The following is a 25,697-nucleotide window of genomic DNA, read 5'->3' as shown; positions in this document are numbered from 1 at the left end:
ATGTTTCTGAACCCCTTCACCTTTGTCCCCGGCCAGCATAGGTGGTTAATTGTTTGGTCATGCAGGGAAATTCTCAGGGAGTTACAAAATAAAACAGATACACAATTTTACCTGTAAAACAAGCTCTGGGACCCAGGATGGCTCCTTGTGCTCTCTGCCTCAAGCTCCCCAGGGGGGAAGTGAGGATCTACAGGAGAGGCTAGTGAGAGAGAGCAAGCATGCTTGGGAGTGGGCTTTTATAGGGGAAATCTAAAGTCTGGGGAAAATCCTGTCCAATGAAGGTCAAGGGGGGCAGTGTTGCAAGGTCAGGTGAGGTGATTGGATCCTTGGGGTAGTGGAGAGACATGCCTCTACATGGACACTGTCCTTGAACTCAAGAAGGGCGGGATGTCCTGCTGCATTTTCTGCCACCGGACACCTCAAAACACCCAGCCGGGGAGTAACTCAGTCACGTGCCAGGTTGTTCTTCCACACCTCACCTTATTAGCTCTGTTTTTCCAGAACTTACAGCACTTACTGTGTTTTAACTTACTCTTTCTAGAATGGAAGACAGGTGAGGGCAGAGATGTTTGGCTTTTTTTTTTTTTTTTAAATCCTGTTTGGTTATTGCTTCTTAAATTTGATGACTTTAATTGGTTTGGGAAATTGTTAGCCAGTACTTCTTCAGATGTTGCTTCTCTCTGTTCTCTCCTTTGCTTCTGGAATTCCACTTATACATGTTAAACTTTCCACTGTTTTGTATGTCTCATAGGCATTTTCTCTGTATGTCTGTCTGTACTCACGCACGTCTCTCTCTCTCCCTCTCCACCCCATATATTTTTTAAACTTCAAGCTTCTTTTTGAAAGTTTTCTACTAACCTGCCTTCTAGTTTTCTAATCCTCTTTTCTGCTGTGTCTAATCTAGCATCTATTGTGTTTTTAGACTCAGGTACTGTATTTTGGAGTTATTGTATTATATAATTTGATTTTTTTCTAAACAGATTGCTATTCTCTGTTGAAATCCATCTCATTATCTATCTTCTTGAACATATTATACTTATTTTAAAGGATGTACCTTATAACTTTTTTAAAAAATATTTTTTAGTTATAGATGGATATGATATCTTTATTTGTTTATTTTTATTTGGTGCTGAGAATCGAACCCAGTGTCTCACATGTGCGAGGCAAGCACTCTGCCACTGAGCCACAACCCCAGCCCATTCTCGTAACTTTCTGTTATCAGTTTCTTTCTTTGTATGTGTGGTGTGTCTGTCTGAAGATATTTGGTTGTGTCTTTTTTATTGAATGCTGAATATTTGATTAGGAAAATTGAGACCATTTCCTGGCATCTTCCCTTTGCAGAGTATTTGCAAACTGAAAACCAGAACTTGATTCCTCTCAACAAGTGGTGGTAGACCAAGTAGATAACATTCAACCGGAATAAATTGAACTTTGACACACACTTCACACCATTCCCAAGAAATATGTAAACACAGATTATAGATCTAAACATAAAAGCTCAATTTATATGTAGGAGGAAATAGAGTTTGAGTACCTTTGTGTCTTTGAATGTAGGCAATGACATAGGTTAACACGGTATAAGAAAATACTGACTTTATCAAAATTAAGAACTTCTCATCAGAAGACACCATTAAGATAGAAAGGCAGGCTGGGACTGTGGCTCAGTGGTAGAGCACTTGCAAGCATACGTGAGGCATTGAGTTCAATCCTCAGCACTGCATAAAAATAAATAAAAGTATTGTGTCCATCTACAACTAAAAAATACATCTTAAAAAAAAAAGATGGAGCTGGGGGTGTGGTAGTGTGAGCTGTGGAAAACATGTTGCCCTTGGGGCAGAGGATGGGACTGGGCAGGAGAGTTTGGGGGCTAAGGAGCATCAAAGACAAACTGAGGAGCACTTGCTTTGGAAAGTTCACCCATCACATAGAGCCAAGAAGGAGGCTGAGGGGCTCCTCTGGAGGAAGACTTCTGATGGTTTATGGTGCCAGTAAACCAACATGCGCCAAGCAGCACTGAGTGCCAGGCAAGCACTGAACCAATGACCCATTCTAGGAGCTACTGTGACTAGTGAAGTGTCCCACCTTCTAGAGGTTAGCAGGGTAATGGAGAAACTAATCAAAATAAAGATGGTCTTGCTAAGATGCTGAGTCTGGCCTAAATCTTGTGATTCTCCTGCCTCAGCCTCCTGAGTAGCTGGGATTATAGGCGTGGCCACCACATGTGGCAAAAGAGTGGAACACAAAAGGAAAAATCAGTGCTTGCTGAAAGGCAAGATAACCCGAAGACACAGTGCCCTGTTAAAGAACTCTTTTCTTCTTTTGGAGTTGACTATACCATCTTGGAAATTAATCACAATGATGACAGGACCTGTATTCAAGAAATACTGGCAGAAATCACTAATCAGAAAACTGTGCCCAATACTTTTGTGAATAAAGTGCATGTGGGGGGATGTGACAGCTTTCCAGGCACATTACGTTATTACAATTACAGAAGCTCCTTCAGGAATGCCCAACAAATGATTATGAGCCCATTGTTATTGGTGGTGGTTCTGGTGGCCTCCTATGTGCCAAGGAAGCTGCCATTTTGGGAAAGAAAGTGATGGTATTAAACTTTGTGGTCTCATGGCTCAGGGCACATCCTGGGGCCTGGGTGGTTGTGATCCTAATGTTGGATGTATTCCTAAGAAATTGACGCATCAAATTGCCCTCCTTGGACGGGCCTTGGAAGACTCAAGGAAATTTGGCTGGATGTGTAATCAACAAGTGAAACACAACTGGGAGACCAGGACTGAAGTGATTCAGAACCACATCGGCTTTTGTCGGGTTTTGTTGGAGCTACGGGTTGTCTTTGAGGGAAAAAGGTGTGGCCTATCCTATGTCAATGCCTATGGAGAATTTGTGGGCCGTCATAAAATCAAGGCAACCAACAAAAAAGAACAGGGAACTTATTTTTCTGCTTCAAAATTTGTCATAGCAATGGGTGAAGGCCACTGTACTTAGGAATCCAAAACATTAGTTGTGGGTGCTTCTTAGGTTGCCTTGGAATATGCAGGATTTCTTGCTGGCTTTTAGATGTTATAGTTATGGTATGTTCAATCCTCCTTTGTGGCTTTGATCAAGAAATGGAAGAGAAAGTGGGTTCCTACATGGAGAAATATGGCATTAAGTTCTTAAGACAATTGTATCTGTGATGGTTCAACAGTTGGAGAAAGGCTCACCTTGAAAGCTGAAAGTATTGGTTAAATCCACTGAAAGACCAGAAACTGTTAAGGAGTTTATATAACTCAGTTTTGCTGCCATTGGTTGTGACTCCTATTCAAGGAAATTAGTCCTGGAGAAGATTGGTGTCAAAATCAATGAGAAGAATGGCAAAATACCAGTAAATGATATGGAACAGACCAATATGCCCCACGTCTATGCCATTGGTGATGTTTTGGAGGCAAACCAGAATTGACTCCTGTTGCTATTTAGGCAGGCAAGCTGCTAGCTCGAAGACTTTTTGGGGCCTCTTTAGAAAAGTGTGATTATGTTAGTGTTCCAACTACAGTATTCACACCTCTGGAATATGGTTGCTGTGAATTTTTGAAGAAAAAGCTATTGAAGTATATAAAAAAGAGAATCTAGAAGTGTACCATACTTTGTTCTGGCCTCTTGAATGGACTGTAAGTGGCAGAGACAATAATACTTGCAAAGATAATCTGCAACAAATTTGACAGTGATTGAATGACAGCATTTCATATTCCTGGACCCAATGCTGATGAGATTATCCAAGGATTTGCAGCTGCGATGAAATGTGGACTCACAAAACAGCTGCTGGATGACCCCATTGGAATTCACCCCACATGTGGGGAGGTCCTCACAACTTTGGAAATCACAAAGTCATCAGGACGGGACATCATTCAGAAGGGCAGCTTAGGGTGGCCCTCCTGCTATGAAGTTCTCCTTGTCGTGTTGTCATTTCAATGACAGTAATGCTCTGTGCCCATGATGCCCACTCTGTTGCTGGAGGACCAGTTCAGGGCTCTTCACAGCACAGAGATGAGAAGGTAGACAGGGAGATGGGACAGCAGCAGGGGCCTGCTGGTCATCTCAGCTGACATGAGTGGCAGTTGGGTTGCTTCCTTGACACCCTGGCTCGGAGGTGAGGTGAGCCAAGGCCGACCCCCTCATGCATCAGACTTGACTTTCCCTCCAGCACGCTTTTGAATAGCAAAGCTGACCTAAGCTGACTTTTCCAGTTGCTACTATTTTTATCTCTGCTGTTGCTTCTATGAAGAAAGTTTTTTCAATTGTGAAACTGGCTAGGAAAAAACTATTTTCCAGTGTGGTCATGGAACGTACATATGCTCTGGGGTGGGTGGCATCTGGGAGGTGCATTTGAGTAGCTGGCTATAGAGGACTGGGGACATTAGTAGAAATCTCTGCACCATGTAGATGTCAGTCAACTGTCCTTTTAGGTATATTTTAACCTGCTGTCAAAACTGAACTTGGGCCTCACCCTTGTGTGCATTTCCTGGTGACAATAACCTGAAGTTATTTTCCTCTTATTAGTATCTCTAGACTGGTGTAATATATAAGAGAAAAATACTTGAATTTCTTCTTGTTGATTTTTAATATATATATATATATATATTTTTTTTTTTAGTTGTAAATGTATTGTGTAGACACAATACCTTTATTTATTTTTTTTAATGTGGTGCTGAGGATTGAACCCAGGGTCTTCCACATTCGCGGTGAACACTCTACCACTGAGCTACAACCCTAGCCCTTTTGTTATTTTTTAAGAGTAATATTAAAAGAAGTTTTCGGTATTAAAAAAAAAAAAAAAACAAACAAAAAGCCACAGACTGCAAGTATTTGCAGTACAAATATTTGACAAAAGACTTTTTAAAGTATGTATAAAGCATTCCCACGACTCTAATAAAAAGATTACCCAATTAAAAATTAGACCAAAAGACTGCTTTACAAAAAAGATAAGTAAATGCCAATAGACATGATAATTAGGTGCTCAGCATCAGTAGTCATTAGGGAAATAATTAAAACCAAAAGAGATTACCACTTCACACTGTCAAAAAACCCAACAAAACAAATAAGCAAAAAACCACAGGTATTGATGAGAAGGTGTAGAAATTAGAACACTTCATACATTGCTAGTGTGAATTGTCTAATGGTTCAATCACTATGGAAAGCAGCTTAGTGGTTCTCAAAGCTACACCTAGACTATGACCGAGAAATTCCACTCTTGGTATATATCCAAAGGAAATAAGAAAGGACAGATATTGTATGATTTCACTTATATGAATATCCTAGAATAGATTGGAACTCACCAGGCTTTGTGGGGAGGGGGAATGGAGAGTTATTACTTAATGGTTACAGAGTTTCATGTTTGTTATTAAAAATTTTTGGAAATAGATGGTTGTATAACAGTGTGGATGTAATTAAAGCCACTGAATTGTAGACTTTAGAAGGATCAAAGTGGCAGATTTTATGTTTTGTATCTATGTATTTTACCATAATTTAAAAATGAAAAATGAATAGTATAATACTGAAGCGTGTGGATTTTGTTGTGGTAGTGTGTATCCACTGAAATCCAAATGACTTGCATTGCCGCAGTCTGAAGACGGTGTGTAGACCTGAACTCACGGATTGCTGCTGGGAATGCACAGTGTACAATGTTGTGAGAAATATGTTGGCGTTTTTTTATGATGTTAAATGCATACCCACTGTGGCCCTAAGTATTTTTCCAAGAGAACACTAAAACATTTTTTGTTTAATTTTGTTCACAAGTTGCCCATAGCAACTTTATTTTTTTTTTAATATTATGTTTTATTTGTAGACGGACACAATACCTTTATTTTGTTTATTTTTATGTGGTGCTGAGGATCCAACCCAGGGCCTCACATGTGCTAGGCGAGTGTTCTACCACTGAGCCACAACCCCAGCCCTGCAACTTTATTGGTAGAGCCAGATATTGGAAACAGCTCAAACATGCTTCATTGCCTTAACTCCTGGGTAGTAAATGAGTGAATCTCTGACTGACAGTTGTGGGGGAGCCTCAGGAGCACGCTGAATGAGAGAGCCTGGCAGGCCGGGCAGTGCTTAACTGGAAGGGGAGAGGGAACATTCCAGGTGCAGGAAGTGTGTGCTGTGTGATGGGGGTTAGGTGTCTAGTATGTGCTTAAACTGTGTCGTTTAATATCTGTGCATTTTACTGTACGTATGTTACACCCCAATTTTCTGCATGTAAATCATCACCTTCCTTGCCACCCCCCCAACTCATTTGAATGTGGCTGAAGGACTTTGAGGAAACATCCCTGGCCTTTTCTGCTCACTGTTGAGAATTATTATTGGTAAATTTTTTTTTAGTTTTCGTTTTTGTGGTGCTGGGGATTGAACCCAGGACCTTACACACTGGGCAAGTGTTCTACCACAGAGCTACATCCCCAGCCCTAAAATGATATTTTTAAATTGTAAAATTTGCTGTGAGGAGAGGGGTTGGCTGCTGTGTTTGCTGCCTCACTGGAACCCTGGCACTTGGCAGGTTTTGCTTCACTCGTGTTTGTCTCTGAGACAGTACTGTGTGTCCAGAGCGGAGGTGAGCGGCCCGTGGATGAGGGAATTGCCTGAGATCAAATCTTTGAAAAATAGAAGTAGCCTTGGCATCTAGCAACACTAAAGTCATGTTAAGCTATAAGAATTTCCCATTCAACAAGGGAATACGTGAACATAGCTTAACATTCTGACTTAAGCCCAGAACTTGGGTCTCGTGTTCATGGCTGTGCGTGAGGAAGTGACGGGAAGACAAAAGCTGTGCTTGTTATTCCTGAGGACGAAGGAGATGGGGGACTTTTCATTAGTTTCATCCTGGTGGTGGTGTTGGTTCATTTTAACCTTGGCAGGTCAGAACTACAGATGTGTGATGACGTCAGTGCCTTCATGGATGTGGATGGGACCAAGTACCTTTGCTTCCCCTGTAGGACTCACAACTGTTAGATTTTGAACTGATCTCAGTCTACAAGCATCAGCCACTGAAACTTCACTCGTGTGAAACTTCACTCGTGCCCTGTAAGGGAGCAGCTTAAAGCCACAAGCATTCATTTCACTCTCTGAGTGAGGTCAGGAATCCAAGAGCTGCGTACTGGGTGGGTCTGGCTCAGTGTCTCTCATGAGGTTGCTATCAAGCTGTTGACTGGGTCTGTGTCTTCCGAGGGCCTGACTGGTGCCTAGGGATCAGCTTCAAACTCAGTGTGGCTTTTGGCAGGTAGCTTCAGTGCCTTGCCACACGAATCCCTTCCTAGGACTGTGTCTGACTTGACTGCTGGCTTGTCCAGTGAGTGTTCCAAGGAGGTGCTCTTGAGAGGGGGTGCTCTTGAGAGGGGGCGCTGGAGGCTTTCTGGCTGATCTGGGAGAGGTATGTCCCTACCAGGCCTGTTCTCAGGTCAGGAGGGCCCTGTGTTCACTGGGGCTGTTGCGATCCCTGGGGCTGGAAGGCTGGCTGCTACCTCTGCATTGCAGGCTCCAGCCCCTTCCTCCCCCTATCCAGAGCGGTTTTCTCTCAGTCCACTAAGGTGCCTGTTTCATTTACAGCACTTACATAAATGATATTGGCTGTTTTATGCTGTGTACTCTTCAGTTTGCATTTTTATATAATATTTTTGATGCTATCAGTTCATAGCTAGAGAGGTAGACCATTAATTTCAAATATTGTGAAGTACACAGTAGTCTACTCTTATCTGGTGATCTGCATGTATTAAATGAAAAATTTCAGGAAAAAAATAATTCAAAATTCAGGTAGTATGTTATTTATTATAGTATTATAGTATATTGTTATGATTGTTCTATTTTATTATTAATCTCTTACTGTGGCTAATTTATAAATTAAATATTATTATAGGCATGTAACAACATGGCATACAAAGGGTTTGGTACTCAACTGTGATTTTAGGCATCCACCAGCCGTCTTGGAACATGCCTCATGGATGAGGACAGAGCACATACTGTCATAAGAAAATACTGTTGTCTGCCCTTTTCCCCATGGATGGAAATTTGGGTTGTCTTGAATTTTGGGTAATTGAAACAACCTTGAAGAGATCATCTTGTCTATTTCCTTGTATCTGTGAGTCTTTGTTTTTCCCCCCCAGAGATCTGAGACCAGGAAGTGGTGTGAGTAATGTATGCAGGCCGTGCTGCTGTTGGGTGTTGGAGAGGGCAGCCTGGACGTGGAGGAGACAAAGCCAAGGGGAGGGTGCCTTGTTGAGCTGTGACTGCTGTGGGTGGTGGGCTCCGTGGCCCCTAGGAACTGCACAGAGTGCTCCTCCCTGTTGGGCCTCTGCAGCCCTCCCCCCCCCCAATCGGCCCAGGGTGCTGGCTGGCCAGGGCTGGGGCGGGGCTCTGTGAGTGAGTGTGGTAGTCTACTCTTCTGCTCAGATCTCTGTCCTGAGACTGTCACTCTTCCCCTGACTCTTCAAGGTCGGGACCTAGGAAGGAGTCCTGTTGGAGCAGGCTGCAGTGCCACTGCTACAATCTGTCCCCAGGGGAGGCAGCACTAGGTGACAATCATTTCTGCCTCTGCCTTCCAGCCCAGACTTCCCTGCTCAGCCAGCAGTGTGTCTGGCTGTGCCTCCAAGGGGCCTGAGCCCTCGGTCTCCTTTCTCTCATCAGTCCAGGGTGCTGCTGTTGCCTGTTGCCAGTTACCACTAGGCACTGAGGTACTGAGGGACATCCCAGTGAAGCCAGGTTCCAGGTCTTACCCCTTCATGTCCCCATCTTACAGGAGCAAACCATGGCTGATGACCCTGGCTGATGACCCCTGCAGCATGACTCTTCTTTGTCTGCTGGTTGGGGATCCAAAGTGATCGCTCTGTAGGTGGTGTTAAGGCACACAAACCCTTTGTGCTCCTTGGCAGAGGTGTTCTCTGGCTCAGGGATTTAGTCCAGCACAGCCTAGACTTGGAGATTACATGCAGATTCTGTAAGGGGTTGTTGGCGGTGGGGTGGTGGGCAGGGGAGCCAGCTTTCCTTGTTGCCGGTTTTTCTCTTTGAACCTTTGCTGGCTCAATCTTTGAGTGAGAGATTTGTATTGCTTCTTCCTTTCTGGGCTCATTACTCCCTCTGGAATGGCTTTACATGTCCTTATACCTATTCTCAGGGACCTTGGACTAAAATCAGTTCTTTTACTGGTAGTTTGTGCCATGGTAATGTTGGAGCTATTGTGTTTGGTTCCTGAGCTGAGCACCTTGGACCAGCCCCATCTGTGAAGCTCACTGGGCTTCCTTCTAACATTGGGGGACGCAACTTTCCATGCAGTCTGTGTGGGGCTGAAGTGATGGCAGCTCTTCGTTCTTTAGATGCAGGGAATGCTGTTTTAAGAGCTGAGTTTCCCACTGTGGCTCAGATCTCCAGAAGGTAACAGGGGAGCTTTGGAAGCTGTCACCCTGCAGAGTTGAACTGCACACTGCCTCTGCTGGTTGTGAAGATGCTGGCTGTTTGTCTCCAGTCATAGCCGAGTGTTTTCATTCGGTGTCTAGCGAATGGAGAGATTGACCTTGTTTCTGAGATGGGCCATACGTTCGTTGGTAATTTGAAAAAAGTAGACTTGCTGTGTTGTTTGGCATGGAGGTTGGGTGGTCTGCTGGGAGCTGCCCTGCCCCACTGTTGTTGCACACTGCAGTAGTCCCCTGCAGTAGTCCTCCTCCACTTGACAGCACCTTTCTTGAGGGCAGGAACCTTTGTCTTTGTGGTATCTCAGAGCAGGGTGCCTGGACCCTTTGGGGTGCTCATTAAATGTTAGCTCCAGTGAGTAGATCCCTGCCTGGTGTTGACAGATATTAGTCAGTAACGAAAGCTATTAATTCAGTTTACTATGTTATTCATTTGTTTAATTCCCCCCACATATGGTATCTGCCAAGTTCTGTGCTTTGAAGCTAATATAGCAAAATGAACTGTTTTCAGCTTGCTTTCAAGTACTAACAGAAGAGCTCAAATGCTGTTATTTATTTATTGGTACTGGGGATGGAATCCAGGTGTGCTTTACTACTGAGTCACATCTCCAGCCCTTTTTATATTTTGAGACAGAGTCTTGCTAAGTTGCTTAGGACCTCTCTAAGTTACTAGCCTCAAACGTGTAATCCTCTTGCCTTAGGCTCCCGAGTTGGTGGGCTTACAGGTGTGCACCACCATGCCTGGCTGTAATTTTTAAATTTATGACTGTCTTATATCTTCTTCATCCCTTTTCTCTCATACACACTCCTGATTTTCTCTCAACATTTAATTACCATCCTATTTGGTGGTGGAATCCTTTCCCATCCCCTGATTACCTCCACCTGTATTCCCTCTGTCCTCTACTCTCTTTCCAAGAGCTTCACACAGAGAATTATAAGCACATAATTACCCACCGGTTCCCCTAGACTGAGCAATCCAGGGGTAGGATTCTTATTTGTTTCTGTATTTTTAGTACCCCCTCCTACATCTAGTGCATAATGAGCATTTAATAGTATTTTTAAATATTTATTAATTTTTTTAGTTGTAGTTGTACACAATATCTTTATTTTCATTTATTTTTTTAATGTGGTGCTGAGGATCGAACCGAGGGCCTCGCATGTGCCAGGTGAGTGCTCTACCGCCCAGCCCCAGCCCCAGCCCCAGCCCCAGCCCCAGCCCCAGCCCCAGCCCATTTAATAGTATTTTTATTATTCCCTCCCTCCCTTCTGCTGGGGATTGCACTTGGGGCCCCGGGCATGCTCATCAAGCACTTCACCAGGGAGCTACATCCCCAGCTGTTTTTTTTTTTTTTTTTTTAGTTGTCAATGGACCTTTATTTTATTTATTAATTTGTATGTGATGCTGAGAATGGAACCCAGTGTCTCACACATGCTAGGGAAGTGCTTTACCACTGAGCTTCAACCCCAGCCCCCCAGACTTTTTTTTTTTTATTATTTTCTTGAACATTTACTTTTCTTGAGTCATTTAAATAAAAAACAAGAGCATAGGAAAAAGACTAGTTAAGAAAGGACAGGAAATATCAACTATGACAGATGACTTTGATTTCAAGGGATAGAAAATGACTTGGTATTCTTAGTTGCTTATGTAAATATGTTGACTAACCCTCATAAAAGTCAGCATACCACAGAGGTAAAAAATAAACCTGTCCATCTGTGTGTACACACAGGCACAAGGATTTTCCCAAACATTACTGAGCCTGCGGCCAGCAAGTCTGTGACACACCAAAAGAACAAAACAAAAACCCACAGGAGTCCTGAGCTGAGCTAAGGGTACCATGTGGCATTTGAGTCAATCATGATTCAGCTCTGCTTTGTTGGGAGAGAACGTCAATTAAGTTACGCTATAAAAAGAACTCTCAGAGTGTGATGGCAGTCTCCCTTATTTTTACCTATTCCTTGAGCTGGAACACCACACGGAACTGTTTGGTAAGGTGTTCTGACTCAGTTTCAAAATACAGAAGTGGTCAGCATGAGCCACCTTACATTCAGTTATCCTAAGTGGTCGAAGGAGGCAGGGAAGAGATTGAGCCAAAAAATCAAAATACATAAGGGTAGACTTGACAGCAGGCCCTGAGGAGTTCCAGCCCTTCCATTCTTCCAGGTGTCTGTGGGGGTCACTGAGTTCCAGGGCTTCTCACTGGCCAGGACACTTGGGAGCACACCCTGGAACTGCACCAGGCGAGCCAGGTTCTCCAGTGGCCACCTGCCTGGATGACTTACAGTTCACCGATGGTTTGTGAGTGAGGCGTCCCTTGTGGCAGCTGCCGAGGAGTTTCCTCATGTGGTGCTCAGAGTGTGCCCGCACAGGGACGCCCTTGCTGCCAGTTATGGTGCCAACAGAAATGGCGGGGTGTGCAGTGCATTTGGGAAGTCTCACTAACAAAGATGGCAGTTCTTACAGATTGACCTGTGGATTTGAGGCCATTCAGAATAAAATCTCAGTAAACATTTCCTGGAAACTTACAAGTCATTTTTCTAATTTACACAGGAAACCCTTAAGACTTCTCGAATGAATCCTCGATGATGTGGCTCTGGAGTTCTTCCCCTAGCCCCCTGCAGAGTCTCTCATCTTGCTTTTCCCCTTCCTGCTCAGAAGGAAGTGTGGCTGCGTCAGACATCAATGTGGCTCCCAGAGGCTCTGGAGAGCGGGAGGCGATTCCTCTTTGTCGAGCACCTGCTGTTGGGCTTGAAGTGTTCTAAGTGTGGCTTCACTGCTGCCGTCAGCTCCCTCTCCCCTTACACCCCTCCAGCTTGCATGTGCCTTCATACTGCCGATTGAGTCACCTGTGCAGTTGAGACCTGCAGGTCCTCGTGTATCCGCTTGGCTTTATGGCCGAGGTTCTATGTAGGTGGTTTTAGCATTTGCATAGAGCGCCTTTCACCACCTGACCCCTCTTTCTGGGTGCACCCCTTTGCTGAGCTTGACCTGCCCCTGCCCTACCCACACATTGCCGCACCTCACGTGGACTCTGCTCTGCATCCAGCAGTCCCTGGTCCTCACTTGCTCTGGTGACCCACTCATCCTAGGACTCCTGCTTCCCCAGCCCACATCTTGGTGATCCTACTTCCTGTCACTGTGCCTTTTGTCCTTCCTTCTCCTTCTTACTGTCCACATTCCCTTATAATCCAGCTTAGACCCTGGGTTAGTAATAAAAGCCTTTCCTGTGTGCACCCCGCTCCCTGCCGCCTCTGTACTTCCTTTCTCTCTCCTGCTGAGACTCCAGCCCTGGCTGAATGCTGTGCTGGCACCGGAAGAACTGCGCAGGGCTGGAGAGCAGCGTGCCCGGGCCTCCTCAGCTCCACTGCACAACTAGACTGGCTGGTCTAATTTTTTTTTAATATTTAATTTTTAGTTATAGGTGGACACAATATATTTATTTTATTTTTATGTGGTGCTGAGGAACGAACCCAATGCCTTAGGCATGCTAGGTGAGCGCTCTACCTCTGAGCCACAACCCCAGCCCCTTGCTTCATTTTTAATTAAAACTTATCATTTCTGATTGACACATCATGACTGACCTCACACTGGATGTGATGTGGTGTTTATTTGTGTGTGAGACATGCAGTGATGAAGTTGGTCTTACTGACATGGCCGTCACCTCACCTTCCCTCTCATCTTCTGTGGTGAGACATTTCAGATGTGTTCATGTTGGAACACAGAGTGCATTATTTTTCACTATAGTTACCCTGTTGTGCAGTGGACCTCAAACCTGCTCCCCTGTCTCTCCGAGATTTGTGCCCTTTGGTCAACAGCAGCTCATCCCTATCTTCTCCACACCCCAGTGTCTGGTCACTGTCCCCTTCCCTGAGTTCAGCTTTGCTAATCCTGTTAGCATGGGATCAAGTAGTGGTTATCTTCCTGTGTCTGGCTTAGTTCGCTTAGCAGCACATGCTCAGGTTCATCGTGTGGTTGAGATGACAGGTTTCCCTCACTTTTAAAGTTGAAGATGTGCCAGGTGTCTGTGTCCCCTGTTGGTCCCTCCATCCATCAATGGGCACGTGGCTGCTTGCTTGCCTTGGTTATTGTGGACAGTGCTGCCGTGAACACGGGGGTGCCAGTGCAGAAGTGGAGCCCTGGAGCACAAGGCAGTTGCTGTCGTTACTTTTCGAGGAGCCTCTGTAGCTCTTCCACATGGCCGTGCTGTCATTCCCTCCCACTCACCAAGCTCCCTTTTCTCTGCAACCCCTCATGAGCACCTCAAATTTAACATTCCCCAAACCAAACTCCTGATCCTTTCATCCCCCAAATATCTCCTGGTGGTCTTTTCATTTCCTGTTCCCTAAACATCAAATACATCTTTGCATTTGTCATTTAGGACACGGTTTTGGAATCACCTTTGCCCACCCTTTCTCACATACCCCTCATAACATTTATCATCAAATTGTGTTGGCTGTGTCTTGAGAATCTGGTCTCCGCTATCACATCTGGTGCTCAGTGTCCTGCTGTCTTCCCGTTCAGCTTTTGTGCTCAGTGCTTCAGAGAGCAGCCAGAGGGGTCCTTGGAACACACGCCAGGTGTTGCACCCGTTGGCCCAGAGCCTCCGTGACCTCACATCAGGTGAGCCACTGTTCTGCCAGTGCCTGTGTGCTGTGGCCTCTTCCTGAGCCCTTGTTGCTTGGTACTTTACTGGCAGATGTGCCTTTCCCCCACCAAGCTCTTCTCCGATGAAGGTGGGTGGGTGACTCCCTTGCCTTCTCTGTTGTGTGCTCAGATGGCACCTGTGAAGTTGGAGTCTCTCTGCCTGAGATATGATGACATTCTCTGCCTATATTCTTCAGAGTGTGATGGTTCTTCCTTCTGTGTGCTCCTGGCCACTCTCGGAGCTACCTCTAGGTCTGTGTGAGCTCCCACAGTGCCCTGGTGGAGCAGGCCACCCTCCTGTATGCCCTGCTGCTAGCGCACACTTCTGTTCTGCCGTCGCTTTGGTCCAGCTGCTCAGGCCTGCCTCTGTGTCCCCTTGACCTTTCCTAGCTTCTCTCATTTAATGCGCTGCATCAGAGCTTCCGGTTGCTCTGATGAGAAGTGGATTTAAAATGTGGTGAGCACAATGGGAGGGGGAAGCATGTGATTTTGGGGTCAGGAGAGGACTGGTGTGTTTGGAACCTATTCAAACGGGTTTCCAGACTGTGGCCAGATCTGGCCCACAACCTGTTTTATTGTGGCCCATGAGTTAAGAATGGTTTCTACATTTTTAAGTGGTAGGGGAAAAATAAAATTTCATGACACATGAAAATTATATGAACTTTAAATTTTGGCACCCACAGGAGTTTTATTAGAGCCCAGCCATGCTCTTTTGTTTAGGTGTTGCTGTGGCTGCTTTGGGCCTTAAGGGCAGGACGAAGAAATTGTGGCTGAGGCCTTCTGGCCAGCAAAGCCGAAAATACTTACTGTGGAGGCCCTTTACAGGAAAAATTTGCGACCCCGAACAGCAGATTGGCCTGGGCTGTCAGGGACAGCCTCAAAGCCCTGCGCTGACGAGGAAGGAGAGGTGGGAGGAGGGCTGGGGTTCTCCATGCTTGCCCTCGGCTGTTTGTGGCAGGAGATGGAAATGTTTTTATTTTCTGCTTTTGATCAATCTAGCCTGGTGAAATCAGCAAGCAACGTTTATGGTTTTAAATAACAACCAGAGAGTGTTATTTTAATCTCTGAACTTGTGTGCGTTTGAATCATTTTTCTCAGTGACAGTGGTTAAACTACTTTTAACCACATATGCCAGCTTTTACCGAACTAGAAGGTATTAGAATAAATCTTTTAACAAGTGCAAGCGACTAGTCTTGCAGCGTTACAATGACCTGCACTTAGCTTGCTTTCCCGCAGGAGGTCCCGCCTGCCGCAGTGGGCTGCAATGCTCGTGCACACGGCGGGGCGGGAGGCCTGGCCAGCCTGTGGCAGGTAATCACAGGTGGTTTCCTTCAGTGTTATTCAAATGGGACTTGCCAGGATAAAACCTGCAGATCTGTTCAAACTTGAAGGAAATGAAATTCTACCTTTTGTGTAATTGAAAGGATTTTTTTGCTCTGTAATGTAACATTTCATTTCTTAGCTGTCTTCAGGGTGTGCATTCCTATCTAACAGGAATGTCTAAGGGTTGAATTTTAATTGTTCTCCCAAGTACTTTCTGTCTTCTGTGACTAAAAGCTAAGCTTTTAAAAGTCTTTGTGAATATTTTTTGTTTGGTTAAAGCAGAAACGAGGATTTTTAAAAAAAAATTTTTAATAGTTGTAGACGGACAGCATCCCTTTATTTAATTAATTAAATTTTTAATGTAGTGCTGAGGATCAAACCCAGTGCCTCACACACGCTAGGCGAGCGCTCTGCCACTGAGCCCCAGCCCCAGCCTGAGAGTTGTTTTTAATCAATAAAATTTGCTCTATGGGAGCGGCTGACCTTTCCCAGCTGTCCTTGGTCAACCATGTGTCCAGCTGTTCTGCCCTGGGCTGAGCATGGGCTTTGCGGACTGCCTCGAGGTTTGTATCTGCAGTGCCACACGGTTCCTTCAAGGCTGTGGAGGTGAATAATACTGGTGGAGTTCCGTGCTGTCCTTCAGTAGGACTTTGTCCTCATCTGGTGGAGTTGTCTGTGTTAGGTTGTGTAAAATACAGTGAGTAGAATCTGGAGCTGTTCGTTCACACCTCTAGAGGAAAGGTTTTTTTTTCCCCTCCTACCTTTTACAGAGGGAAACAGGCATCTAAGATGTTCTCTGCCCTCAAGAAATGAAAAATACAGTTAATAAGGTTGTGACCCCTCCGTTTAAGCTTATCCATCATAGCACTTACTGGGGAGGAGAAATTTGATGACATCTACATGTATCCACATCTTAAAACGCAGCCAGTTTTCAAGGTTCTATTTTGAACCTGGGCCCTTGGTTCTAGGCAAGTGTTCCACCTGAGTTGTACCCAGCGACATGTGGACGATCTCTCAGAGGGAAGGGAAGAGTGGTCTTGAGGACTCCTCAGATGCTGCCTCAGAGGGCTCAGTTCATGCCTGGCACCGTGCCTGGTACCTGCCACTCTGCTTCTGCCAGGTCTCCTCGCTGTTTAAACCTGACTTGAACAAACTCCGTCAGTAGAGGCTAGTTTTGGGCCCCAGAGACTCAGTGGTGACATCTCCAGCCCTTTTTACTTTGAGACAGGGTCTCACTAAGTTGCTTAGGGCCTTACTAAGTTATTGAGGCTGGCCTCAAAATTGCAATCCTCCTGTCTTAGGCTCCCAAGCCACTGGAATTACAGGTGTGTGCCACCATGCCTGGTCCCTTTTTCAAATTTTATTTTGACACAGGATCCTGCTGAGTTGCCCAAGCTGGCCTTGAACTTGTGGCCCTCCTGCCTCAGCCTACCGAGTTGCTGGGATCATAAATGTGTGACCCTGCACCTGGCTCAAAAAGTTTTTTTTTTTTTTTAAGGAGATGCAGGATTCTCTCAGGCAGAGAATTGGTGTGACCTGCACTTAGAGAGAATGGGCTAGACTGGGGGAGATTCAAGTGAATGACTTATGTGTTTCTAGTTATTGACTTTTTTGGGTACCAGGGATTGAATGCAGTGATGATTAACCACTGAGCCACATCACATCCCTTTCTATTTTTGAGACAGGCTCTTGCTAAGTTGCTTAGGAATCTCACTAAGTTGCTGATGCTGGCTTCAAACTTGAGACTCTCTTGCCTCAGCCTTCTGAGTTGCTGGGATTACAGGCATGTACCACTGCATCTGGCTCCAATTTTTAACTGGTTATACTCTGCTCTGCCTCTTTCCGAGAACAAATTTGAGATGTCTTAAAAAATAAAAAGCATTACAAAAAGATAAGGGAGTGGCTGGGGATGTAGTTCAGGGGTAGATCACTTGCTTAGAGTGTGGGAGGCCCTGGGTTCCATCCTCAGCTCTGTGGGGAAGGGCTCTGGGGGAGGTAAAGGCCAGACAGAAAAAGTAAGGATTCTCATTATTGAAGTGGGACATAGATTTGAACCCAGACTTATCAAAGGCCCAGAGAGAGTCAGCTGATTTCTGTAGCCTGTTAAGACAAATGTCGCATGTGGTGTCCAAGAATTCTTAGGGCTTTAGCTCACAGTGAGGTGCTACTCCTGGCCCTGGAAAGGAAGGGGGCATCTGTAGAGTACCCTCTGTGGCCAGAACCACACAGCGCCCCTAGTTCAGAGTTACTGTGTGGCTTCCTCATGGTCCGGCTTAGCACAAGGAAGGATGTGGGGTCAGTCCTGTGAGTCCACAGTGAGAACAAGGAGAATGTGTTTGAGGTCACTAGCGGAGTTTCTTCAGTTGTCCAGCGTGGCAGTTTTTCTTACATTAAAACAGGTTGCTGCTCTTTTATGTGAGTTATAGAATGTGGAAATTGGCTTGCATTTAGGTGCCAAATTGAACACAAAAAATTCTTAGCTTTAGTGCTCTGGAATGAGAGCCAGCGCAGGCAGTGCTCTGGAGCCAAGTGCCCAGAGTGGCACCACAAGGCCCTCTCTCTCCCTGAGTGGGAGAGCTGGCGCATTTCGTCCCCCCTTGCCCCATCTGGTCAAGCATAGAAAAGTGACGTGTGTATGTTGCTGGCTTCCCTTATACCTGGGGGGTGAGTAGTTCTCATCATTAACTCAGGTGCACGTTGGGTGATGGCAGATGTGTAAGTACCGACAGTCATCTGCACTGGATCTAGGCTGTCATGTAGGGTGGAAATTCTGGGGTCAGCGTGCTTCTAATTGTAGCTCTGCCATCACTGGCTGAGGGATGTGGGTCAGTGACTCCCCCTTTCTGCCTATAAAATGGAGTATTGGCCTGAGAAGTTACTTCAAGGATGAGGGGAGCCTGCACACTGTGTAGTCTTGACTTGTGTTGTGACTACGGGGCTGGGGCAGGCAGGTCCAGCTTAACTCCCCATGAAGGCGTGAAGCAGTTTTCTGACCAGATGTTTGGAAGTCAATCTTTTTTTTCGCGTTTGTAATAATTTTATCCTCTTCCAGAGAAACAGCACCCAGGACCATCTTCCAAAGAGTGTTGGACATCTTAAAGAAGTCATCTCATGCTGTGGAGCTGGCCTGCAGGGACCCATCCCAGGTGGAGCATCTGGCTTCCAGTCTGCAGCTGATAACTGAGTGCTTCAGGTGTCTCCGGAACGCTTGTGTGGAGTGTGCTGCGAACCAGAATGCAATCAGGTGGCGTTCCCTGTGATGCTTGCAGCTTCTGCCATGCTGGTGTTTGACCTTGTAGTTCCCCCAGGGTGTTTTGGGGTTGTCCCTCCTTTACGCTGGGAAGCATTCCTCTTCACTTCCTTCCCAGACAAGCTCAGGCCAGTGCACGAGATTGCAGCATGGAACAGTGCAGACACTAGGGCCACCCATCTTTCCTGTTTATCTTAATTTTTTCCATCTTTTTAAGTTGTACATGATTTTGGGGTTGAGTGTGACATATTTGTTGCATACACAATGTAATAATATAATCGTGCACACGATGTAAGAATATAATTTGCTGGTATTGTTTTCCAGTGTTTCCCTTTCCCTCGCCTCCTCCCTTCCCCTTGCCTCCTCCCTTCCCCAGTTCTTTCTTCTATCCTGCTGTCCTATTTATATTTATAACACATTTTGAGATTTTTTATTTCTGCTCATAACAGTGATTGAACTTCATTTTGATTCTTTATTTCTAGATTCTGCCTCCTGAGTTCATGTGCAGTTCTTGACCTTACTTTTCTTAGTTGTAAATGTCTCATTTGCTTTTACTGATTTAATTAGTTACCCTGTGTTTACTTTGAACAAGAAGCCTCTTTTGTAAATTTCTAAGATCTTTCCTTGAATATAAATGTTCCAAGCTCTACTTCCATCCATGTTACAATGTATAGATTTTAGTAAGTTCTTTTCTCTATTATGCCCTCCTAGAGCTGAACTTCTGTCTTCTTTGATTTTTTGGAATCTGCTGTATTTTGTGGGTATTGGGGATTGCACTCGGGGTGCTCTACCACTGAACTACATCCCTAGCCCTTTTTATTTTTTATTTTGAGAAAGGTCTCACTAAGTTGCTGAGGCTGGCCTTGAACTTGTTTTTTTTTTTTTTTTTTTTTTTTTTTAAGAGAGAATTTTTAAATATTTATTTATTTATTTTTGTTTTTTTTTTTTTGGCGGACACAACATCTTTGTTGGTATGTGGTGCTGAGGATCGAACCCGGGCCGCACGCATGCCAGGCGAGTGCGCTACCGCTTGAGCCACATCCCCAGCCCGGCCTTGAACTTGTGATCTTCTTGTTTCAGCCTCTGGGATTACAGGCATGTGCCACTATGCCCCCTTAGGAATCTGCTTTTTATTAAAAAGTTTTATTTGAAGTGAATTCCGAAGCCACAAGCAGGATATTCATGTTTCTTTCCTGGACTTGCATGTAGACAAAGCCTTCAGGCTTCCCTGTCACTGATATGATGGGTGAAGTGGGGCTAGTCCAGAAGCCACTTGAGGGACTCCCCTTGTTGCTTAGACAGTCTTATACCTGAGGCTTTAATATGATTAAGGTTATGCAAGATCAAAGGAGGCAAGAAAGGGCCAAAGTTGTTTAACTTCAATACTAAACTCAAACTGCCATCTATTTGCAGAAAAATAGAAACAATAGTCTTGCTAACAATAGTTAATATTTAAGAATATAACTAGCTATGGGGCTGGGGATGTGGCTCAAGTGGTAGTGCGCTCGCCTGGCATGCACAGGGCACTGGTTTCGATCCTCAGCACCACATAAAAATAAAATAAAGATGTTGTGTCCACTGGAAACTAAAAAAAATAAATATTAAAAAAAATTCTCTCTCTCTCTTTAAAAAAAAAAAAAAAAAGAATATAACTAGCTATGTGCTAGAAGCATCCAGCCAGAAGGCTTGTTTCTTTGGTTTCTTTCCAGGTGGGGAAGTACTCTAATGTGTGTGTGGTGGCAGCTTAGAGCAGAGACTGTGACTGCAGACTTGTCCTGGTGGGGAAGAAACTAAGCCCTAGCACCTGGCTTTGTCTCAGGTCTTTATTTGCAGTACCTTGTTTAATCTATAGATCAACCAAAGAAACAGCATGCTGTTATCTCCCCATTTTTATAAGAAGAAACTGTGCTTCAGAGAGGTAAAATAACTTGTTCTAAAGTCACTCATTGAATCAATGGCATGTGACCCTAAAGCTCTCAGTTGAAAGCAGGGGCTATGCCCTTCTGAGGCTTGCATATTGGCCCTGTTGCCTGTGACAGCTGTTTGCCTTATGTGGCCACATAGCCTTGGACATGGGATGAAGCCATCCAGAGTGTCTGTTTTCTTCCGGGTAAACAGCAAATGCTGTCTTCCTGTGGGCTGGGTGAGAGGGCTATGAGATTACCTGGCCTGCAGATGCCTGTGCAGGCGCAACTGCCAGTGTTCCTGTTTCTGCCCATGTTTAAGATAATGCTACTTTAAAAAAAAAAACAATTAGTTTTACTTTTTGAGTTATACATTCAAACTGTACAAATTGAAATATTTTAAAAAGTATATGTTTTATGGCACACAATTATCAGTAGTTTGTTAGCACGGCTGTCAAGGTGGATGTAGGGTAGTGAGGCAGGCAGCAAACCAAAGAGAGGGTTGGAAGGGAGTCAGTTTTCTGCCTCAGAGCTTCTAGGGTTGTATTACTACTGTTGATTTTCACAGGGAATTTCCAGCTCATTTAGGCCTTTATCTCCCAGAAAACAATTTTGAGTCAGAAACAGAACAGAAATTCCAGTGAGGACTTTGCTGCCACCTTTAACTAAAACTAACCTATAAGAACCAATCAATACTCAGGTTGTAATCTATGGTATTTTTCTGGAATTTTATTTTACATTTTTAATTAAAGGTTAATTGAAAGATGGGGCTAGAATGTGGCTCAGTGGTAAGGAACTTGCCTAGTACGTGCCAGGCCCTGGGTTCCATCTCCAGCACTGCTAGGAGGCTTGGGCAGGATTAATGAAAGGTGTAATACTGCGTAGGCCTGCAGGCCTCGGTTGTGTGGTATGGAATGGAACATAATACAGCGAAGAAACAGTTTAAGGCTGTGCAACTTCCAGAAGTGCTTGAAGAAGACTGTTTAAAGCTGTGACATGTAGTCAATAGCACCCCTGCTGCTGAGGCCCCTGTGCCACTTCTGTAAAGGGTGGGAATGTGAGGCTGTGGGATCTGTCAGTGTCTCAGCTCTGCCCTCTTGAAGCCCGAAAGCAGCCACAGATAGTATGTGAATGGATGAGCATGGCTGTTTTCCAACGAAGCTTCGTTTCTGAATATTGAAATTTGAATTTCATAGAATTATTATGTCATGAAATTGCATTCGTTTGAATGTTGGCCATAGAGGCTGGCAGCAGGCCCACAGCCTTGTGTTCTTTATGTAGAAGTGAAGCAGGAGGAAGGTGCTGAGCTGCCTCCCCATGGTCATCTGCCAAGGTGAAGAGGCAGGGAGCAGTGGCTCTGACCTCTTGTTGCAGGGTGACACCTGCTAGCCACATGTACAGGGATCCTGAACATCCGAAAATCCCTTTCATTAACCTGGGGCTTCACACAGTGTCTGGACTTGGATCTGTATAGGTCAGGATCCTTCTCTGATCATGTTTGGGAGCTGTACTATTTTCCTGTTCCTATTGTGACAGATCACCACCAAGTTAGGGCTTGAAGCAGAAGGGTTTTTTTTTTTTTGTTGTTGTTTGTTTGTTTTTTATACTTTATTTTGTAGTTGTAAACGGACAGAATGCCTTTATTTGTTTGTTTTTATGTGGTGCTGAGGCTTGAACCCAGTGCCTCATGCATGCTAGGCAAGGCTCTGCCACTGAGCTACAGCCCCGGCCTGAAGCAACAGAGTTTTTATTGCATAGCTCTGGGGCTTGCAGGTCCAAGAACAGTCTCACTGGCCTGAAGTCAGTGTCTGCAGGGCTACTTTTCTGGAGGCTCTAGGGAGAGTTTGTTTTCCTGTCTGCGGTGCTTCTAGAGCCGCTTGCTCTGCTGGGCACAGGGCTCCATTTTCTATCAGCAGTGTAGCATCTGACAGTCTTTGTTTCTGACTGTGACCCTCCTGTATCACCCTCACAAGGCTATTACTATTAGAGGCCTGCCGAGATCTCTCAGATAATCTGTCTCAAAACTATGAATCTGATCATGTCTAATCAGTCTCTTGTGGTGTTTTCTGACACCAGCCAATTCTGATTCTCTACCACTGGGTTTTCCACAACTGAATTCTGTTGTGACACTGTCTGTTGGGAAGTCAGAGGTGTTGGATCCCACAACTTAAAGGCTCAAGTACTCTCTCTTCAGGAGCCAGCTAGAAATGGAATGCCCAGGCTTCCAGGTTTCTGCATAACTGACTCACAGTTGGGGTTCCTGTGACTCCCCTCAGGACTACAGAACTCCAGGAAGGTGTCACTCACTGTGGCTGGTTTATTATGAAGGTCACTTCAGGAACAGTGAGGGGAAGGTGTGTGGGGCAGATAAACAGCTGGTGCCAGTTTCCCCGCCTCTGTCCCTGATGCCTCTCCTGGCAGTTTGATGTGTTCGCCAACTTGGAAGCTTTCCAAACCTCATTGTTGAGGGATTTTTGTGAGGTTTCAGGACGCAGACATGATTAATTAAGCCATTGGCCATTAGTGTAGATTCCATCTTGGTCACTCTCCCTCGCTCTGAGGCCAGAAGTGGGCTGGAGTTTCTACCCCTTTATCACTTGGCCAGTTCTTTTCTCTAGCCACCATCCTGAAGCTCTCAACAACAGATGCTGCTGTCATTCAGCAAGTTCTAAGGGTTCTAGGAACTCTGTGCAAGGAACCCAAGACAAAGAACCAAGGCTGGGTCTCTATTACCACCTCTCTCGCCATATGGTGATGTTCACAGGTCCTGGGTTTAGGATATGAGCATCTTGGGAGGATCATCCTTTTACCTGCTTTGGCCTTTTGGCCCTTGAACATTTACCTCTGTCATTCATATAGAATATATTTGTCCCATCTCAAGGTTCCCCCAATTTTTGACCTATTATAAGCAACAACTCATGTTCAGAATGTCCCTGCGTCTCAGCTGAAAAGTCCCAAATCTAGGCATCTAAATTGTGTAACTTATAAGACTTGAGTGTGTACTTTTCTGGGCAGATCCTCTTCATCTATGACCTGAAACTGGACACTGAGTATCTGCTTGCCAGGGCAGGCATGAGGTGACAGTTGAACAGGCACGGTGGCTGTCTGCACCGTGGGCTTTCTGTCATGCTCCCCAGGGCTCCTCTGCCTCTGCCCATTGCCAGATCCGAAAGTGTTGAGGGCCACAGCCGAGTTGGGATGACTCATGGCATTTTTGCCAGAAGTAGTGGTTGAGAGGTGATGCCAGCGAGCCATTAAATGATGACTTTTGAGTTCTTGCGGAGTTCCCGTTGAGTTCTGGTTGAGCTCTCGCGGGGATTCCTGAAGAGTTTGAGGTGGTTAGGGAAGTGCCTGAGGAGGGATTTCCGGTGTGTGGTTCCTGGAGGAGCTGCATGGCGTTCAGGAGAGTTCCCGGGGAGCGTGTGTGGAGTGTGCTGGTGGAGTTCAGAAATAAAGTTTGTTCCTGCTTGAGTGGCTCGTGATCTGTGCCCAGCCAGACTGCAACACCAAAGCACCTGGCACATTTTACGAATCTGTTACAGCAGCACCCTCTTCTGCTACCCATCTCTCTATGAGTTCCTTTTGCTGATGTGACAGATTTCCAGAAACTTAGTGCTTTCAAACACCATACCTTTCTTATTGGAAACTGAGAAGTTTAGAAGTGGTTCTGAAGGGCTGTGTTTCTTCTCTCTAAGGACAGCTGGCTTCCTTGCCTGCCCAGCTCCTAGAGGCTACTGCACATACCCCCATGTGTTCCTCTTGTAAGAATCCCTGTGTTTACTGGGCCCCCATGTAATCCAGGACAATTTTCTCATTTTAAGATTCTTAAAGTTCCCTTTGCCATGTAAGACAGCATATTCATGGACTTGGTGGACTATGGGTGCTGTTGCCCTGCACACGATGGGAAGTGTTAGTTGGTAGTTTTAGCATTATGCATCAGGTCATCATTTGAAATGCAGTTTTAGGAAAGCGTATATGTCTAACTTTGTCTTTTTAAATTCCGATACAGAAACCTGGATACGATTGGTGTGGCTGTTGATTTGGTTCTTCTGTTCCGTGAACTACGAGTGGAACCGGACTCCCTCTTGACAGGTAAACCACAGTATAATTCACGGATTATTTATATCTTGGAAAAGGATTTAAACCAAGACTCTTGAGTAGTGCATCATTCATTGAAGCACGTGTTGTGTATTTTGAGAGACGGGGAAACAATGAATTATTAAAGAGTTAGCATAAATGAAAGTTTCAGTGACTCCCTTCCTCCCTGATGTGGGCTGAACGATCTCTCCCTGTTGATGCTGAAATCTCTTAATCTGTTCAGGCAGCTGTAGTAAAGTCGTTAGCCTGGACTAACTAACAAACTATAGAAGTTTAGCACTCACAGTTCTGGGGACCAGCACATTTGGTGTCATGAGGGCTGCCTTCTGCTTCCAGATGGTGCTGTCTTGCATCATCTTCACATGATGGAAGGACAAAAGGGCACATTGGCTTCTTCTGACCCTGACCAGCCACCTGCCCAGGCCCCAGCCTCTTATCAGCAACACATGGGGATTTGAGTTAAACGCAGACATTTTTGAAGGACACAAAGTAAGTGAGGACATTTGACTCGTAAGAGAGGGTTAGGACACATACACACACAGAGGCAAGAGCACATGGGGACACAGGGGGAGAGGGTCATCTAGTGCTAGGAGAGGTCTCAGGAGTCAGCCTTGCTGCGACCTTCCCTTTGGACTTCTAGCTCCAGAAGTGTAGAACATGAATTGTTTTTTTTTTTTTTTTTTTTTTTTTTTTAGATATTTACTTTTTTAGTTTTTTTTAGGTGGACACAATATCTTTATTTTTATGTGGTGCTGAGGATCGAACCCAGTGCCTCACGCATGCCAGGCGAGTGTGCTACCACTTGAGCCACATCCTCAGCCCCTGCACTGTTTTTTTGATGTTTATGTATATGATAGGTCCTCTTCTAGGTTTTGGGTGTGATTCCAACAGTGACCAAAACAGACAAAAATCTTTGCCCTAGGGCTCACATTCCAGTGGGAGCCAGATATAAAATCTGTTAATTAAGCCAAATACGTGGTGTGACAGAAAGGGAAGCTGGCTGTGGTCCTTAAGGGCTTTGACAAGGGATTAAGAGCAGC

General features: G+C 45.1%; 1 protein-coding gene and 1 pseudogene across 1 annotated transcript in view; both read left to right on the top strand.

The window, feature by feature from the left end:
* Positions 1 to 25,697, top strand: part of Atxn10 (ataxin 10) — a 144,113-nt gene that overhangs the window by 5,733 nt on the left and 112,683 nt on the right. The window contains exons 2-3 of the mRNA XM_026394290.2: positions 18,458 to 18,649; positions 24,569 to 24,651. Of these exons, the coding sequence (XP_026250075.2) occupies positions 18,458 to 18,649; positions 24,569 to 24,651 (275 nt within the window). The remainder of the gene's footprint in view (positions 1 to 18,457; positions 18,650 to 24,568; positions 24,652 to 25,697) is intronic.
* LOC113186755 (thioredoxin reductase 3-like) lies at positions 2,220 to 3,966 on the top strand (annotated as a pseudogene).

The sequence above is a fragment of the Urocitellus parryii genome, chromosome 5 (assembly GCF_045843805.1).
Source record: "Urocitellus parryii isolate mUroPar1 chromosome 5, mUroPar1.hap1, whole genome shotgun sequence".
NCBI classification, from domain to species: Eukaryota; Metazoa; Chordata; class Mammalia; order Rodentia; family Sciuridae; genus Urocitellus; species Urocitellus parryii.
Note: the sequence above shows the minus strand (reverse complement) of the source record. Positions and strands in the feature narration are given on the sequence as shown.